At 46.9% G+C, this 4,183-nt stretch overlaps 1 protein-coding gene across 1 annotated transcript; it reads left to right on the top strand.

Annotated features, from left to right (window-relative positions):
- The first annotated feature begins 1,136 nt into the window (after positions 1-1,136).
- Positions 1,137-3,647, top strand: LOC139567473 (transforming acidic coiled-coil-containing protein 1-like). The gene is made up of 5 exons (XM_071388795.1): positions 1,137-1,421; positions 2,339-2,479; positions 2,818-2,894; positions 3,048-3,091; positions 3,313-3,647. Exons 1-5 carry the CDS (start codon positions 1,395-1,397, stop codon positions 3,504-3,506), a joined length of 483 nt encoding a protein of 160 aa, XP_071244896.1. The 5' UTR covers positions 1,137-1,394; the 3' UTR covers positions 3,507-3,647.
- The last annotated feature ends 536 nt before the right edge of the window (positions 3,648-4,183 follow it).

Genomic DNA, 4,183 nt, shown 5'->3' with positions numbered 1-4,183 from the left:
GCCTGAAGGTACGGAGGTGCCGTTCCCCTCACAGCTCCGTAGGCAAGCACCATGGTCTTGTAGCGGATGCGAGCTTCAACTGGAAGCCAGTGGAGAGAGCGGAGGAGCGGGGTGACGTGAGAGAACTTGGGAAAGTTGAACACCAGACGGGCTGCGGCGTTCTGGATGAGTTGTAGGGGTTTAATGGCACAGGCAGGGAGCCCAGCCAACAGCGAGTTGCAGTAATCCAGACGGGAGATGACAAGTGCCTGGATTAGGACCTGCGCCGCTTCCTGCGTGAGGCAGGGTCGTACTCTGCGAATGTTGTAGAGCATGAACCTACAGGAACGGGTCACCGCCTTGATGTTAGTTGAGAACGACAGGGTGTTGTCCAGGATCACGCCAAGGTTCTTAGCACTCTGGGAGGAGGACACAATGGAGTTGTCAACCGTGATGGCGAGATCATGGAACGGGCAGTCCTTCCCCGGGAGGAAGAGCAGCTCCGTCTTGCCGAGGTTCAGCTTGAGGTGGTGATCCGTCATCCACACTGATATGTCTGCCAGACATGCAGAGATGCGATTCACCACCTGGTTATCAGAGGGGGGAAAGGAGAAGATTAATTGTGTGTCGTCTGCATAGCAATGATAGGAGAGACCATGTGAGGATATGACAGAGCCAAGTGACTTGGTGTATAGCGAGAATAGGAGAGGGCCTAGAACAGAGCCCTGGGGGACACCAGTGGTGAGAGCACGTGGTGCGGAGACAGATTCTCGCCACGCCACCTGGTAGGAGCGACCTGTCAGGTAGGACGCAATCCAAGCGTGGGCCGCGCCGGAGATGCCCAGCTCGGAGAGGGTGGAGAGGAGGATCTGATGGTTCACAGTATCAAAGGCAGCCGATAGGTCTAGAAGGATGAGAGCAGAGGAGAGAGAGTTAGCTTTAGCAGTGCGGAGCGCCTCCGTGACACAGAGAAGAGCAGTCTCAGTTGAATGACTAGTCTTGAAACCTGACTGATTTGGATCAAGAAGGTCACACAAGGTCACATTTCTTTTCACATGAACACATATAAGATGTACAGGATGTTCCCCAATGATGGAAGGGGGACATGAGTGAAAAGCTTGTGAACCCTGGTTTTAGATGTGTCCAATAATCAAGTCATAGTCAAAGGGACTCTGCTTAAAGGGGCAAGAAAACAAACAGCTAAATGCAAGAAGCAGTCCTAGACAAAGCATAAAAGCAGCTTCTGGAGAGCCTCTTGGATTGTTGAATCTCACATTGGGTTTTACTGCCACCTATTGGCCATTGAAAATCAAGTGTTGAGTACAATAACTTTCCCTCTCCATCCCCTGATTCATGATACTGATTCAATATTATTTTTTCCCCCCTCAGGTCCACAGGCGAGGATAACACACTGTATGGATGAGAAAGACATTTGCACTTCGGTAAGTAGGCCTAGATCAGGGCTGGCCAACTTTGATGGGGGTGAGGCCACAAAGAATTTGAACTCGTCATGAGGGGCCGCAGTGGCTCGTGGGTCAGCGTACCCTCATCCATACCCACACATGCAGTCAACTGACTTGTGCAATCACTCCATTTGTGCAGTTAAACTACTTAACTCTCCTAACTAAATGCATTATACCAGTAGCCAAGGCCGGGTCTAGCCTTTTCCACCTCGCCGACAAATCATTTTACTGGGCCCCTTCTTGACAGCGGAGAGAAATGTAGCATTTGTTTCAATTCTACATATTTTGCCATGGGGCGTAAAGAACATTTTGTCGTTTTAAAGCACGTTTTCTGCAATTCGACACATTTTGCCATGGGGCAGAGAGAAAAATAATTCTACACATTTTTTTATGACTTATGCCATGTTAATATGATATCTGAGTGAGAGTGACTTGCAAAATCAATGGGGGGACCCCCGAGGTCAGGACCCCTGGGCACGTGCCCTGCATGCCCGGTCAGTATTCGGCCATGATTACTATTTTAGATAGCTGTCTAGACTAACTTACCAATCTAAACATTGTTAGCTGACAAAGCTAATTGAGTGACTGTCAGTGACTAACAAAACAAGAGAAAAACTGCTGATGCACAACCAAATTTCGAAATTGCACCTTGTGTATTCCACTACCCCAACTCTCAACAGTAAGTTGAGACCCTGACCCCGAAATACATTGGGGTCGAGGGCCCCGTTTTTGGAAATTGATCCGCACGCCTTAAAAAGAGGGCCTATGCGGCACACGGGCAGACAGTTACCCATCCCTGGCCTAGATCTTTTGATTTGTTAGTTGTCATAATTTGTCAATAGAAGCCCGTTTGCATTAGAGACCAGACTGACATGTTTTGTCCTTGGTGTCAACAGAGTGAAGAGCTGTCAATCACCCCAGGGCCAAAGTTGATTGGCTGTGAGGGTCACGATGATAAAGGCAGTCCTTCCTCCCTGGAGAACATATCGCAAAGTGAGATGGACAAAGCAGCAGTGCTCACCTTGATCAGAGAGGAGGTACAGTAACTGACTGATTAAACCTGGGTCGTGATCATTAGGCACCAAACGGAAATAGGGAGGGACTACTTTGACTAATAAGAAACGCACATTTTTCATTAAAAAACATTTCCCGTTGCCTGCCCTAATGAACACAACCTAAGTAACACCAAGCTAGCCCTCTGAGCTAAAGGCTCAGTTCCTTGATTGCAGACTGTCACTGTAATACTGAACACATACTACAGTACTTCTGTTAAATTATACGATAGTCAACATGCTTAAATGATCAACAAGTAGCAAGCAAATGGATGCCTGGCTGTCAAGCCTCTTCTAACCCTAGAGTGTTTTCTCCCCAACAGATAATCACTAAAGAGATAGAAGCCAATGAATGGAAGAGAAAGTATGAAGAAAGCCACATGGAGGTGTTAGAGATGAGGTATTATATGGCGCTGTTGCTTTAGTTTGCCATAATTCAAAGATAATCATATTTAGAATATAACAGAGACAAACTCACAAGAAACCTTTTAGACTGAAAATAAACCTTTTCATTTTTATTCATATTTCTCCTGTGTTTATCTGTCTCTTGTAGGAAAATAGTGGCAGAGTACGAGAAAACCGTTGCACAGATGATTGGTAAGTTCTTGAGGAGTTCATTTTATCTGCACTGATATGAAATCATGGGATAGGTGAAAGCAATATGGTAGATGTCTACCGGCTTATGGCTTTCACCAGCCCATTTAATTCCACATCAGTGCAAATCCATGGAACTAGATGATAATAACAAGCCTATTTAGACTATTGAGACACACCCTTGTTTGGATGTCCCTCAACTGTCTGACCTGTGACCTTTACAGAGGACGAGCAGCACAAGAGGAGTGTCCTGGGCTCCCAGAAGAGCGTCCAGCAGGTGATCCTGGAGCGGGACCAGGCCCTGGCTGACCTCAACTCTGTGGAGCGCTCACTCTCGGACCTCTTCAGACGCTACGAGAACATGAAGACCGTCCTGGAAGGCTTTAAGAAGGTAGGCTACGTGTTAACACTAGACTAGAGAGAAGGTTTAAGAATGTGAGTGTGAGTGAGCACGTGATGCCGCGGAGCTGAGCAGACATTGACAAACCGAGCTCTTCAAAGTTATTCTATTATTACCTAAATAACAACATTGAAACAATATTCTAACATCGGCTGATAAATTGTCAAGTACTTACCTTCCCAAAGAGCCATGGACCTCCGACCAAGAGGCAAGAAGGACGACCAAAACGTTGTTGATTCCCAAGATAACGATAATGCTACAGCTAGCAAGATTAGCATTAGCCCTCATAACTCAGACGACAGTTCCAGACTGTTGCTCTCGGCAGCCTCGCAATGCTGGCTACTCTCCTCCGGGAAATTCAGGATGGTAACAAAGGTCTTTCTCTGGAAATTGACAAGAAATCGTCTGAACTCCATTCTTCCATTGACGACCTGAAATCCTCCATGAATGAACTCCTTTTGAGAACGACTGAGGCTGAGTTGCTCATTAGCACAGTTGAAGACACCATCACTCGACATAACCAGGTTCTGATACAACTGCAGAAGGACAATGCCTACCTCAAAAACAAGGTAGACCAGATGGAGAACCAGAACAGACGTAGTAATATCCATGTGGTGGGATTGAAAGAGGACAGCGAGGGCCGTGACCCGGTCCGTTTCTTCACTCAATGGATCCCTGATGTCCTAGTCTCCCAC

This window comes from Salvelinus alpinus, unplaced genomic scaffold (assembly GCF_045679555.1).
Source record: "Salvelinus alpinus unplaced genomic scaffold, SLU_Salpinus.1 scaffold_712, whole genome shotgun sequence".
NCBI lineage: Eukaryota > Metazoa > Chordata > Actinopteri > Salmoniformes > Salmonidae > Salvelinus > Salvelinus alpinus.
This window is presented reverse-complemented; position numbering and strand designations above follow the sequence as displayed.

Excerpts from the sequence above, each read along its gene's own strand:
- LOC139567473 (XM_071388795.1), top strand. The coding sequence starts at position 1,395 with ATGGATGAGAAAGACATTTGCACTTCG. Across the intron at positions 2,895-3,047 it reads ATGGAGGTGTTAGAGATGAG|GAAAATAGTGGCAGAGTACG; the intron begins GTATTATATGGC and ends TGTCTCTTGTAG. Across the intron at positions 3,092-3,312 it reads AACCGTTGCACAGATGATTG|AGGACGAGCAGCACAAGAGG; the intron begins GTAAGTTCTTGA and ends TGACCTTTACAG.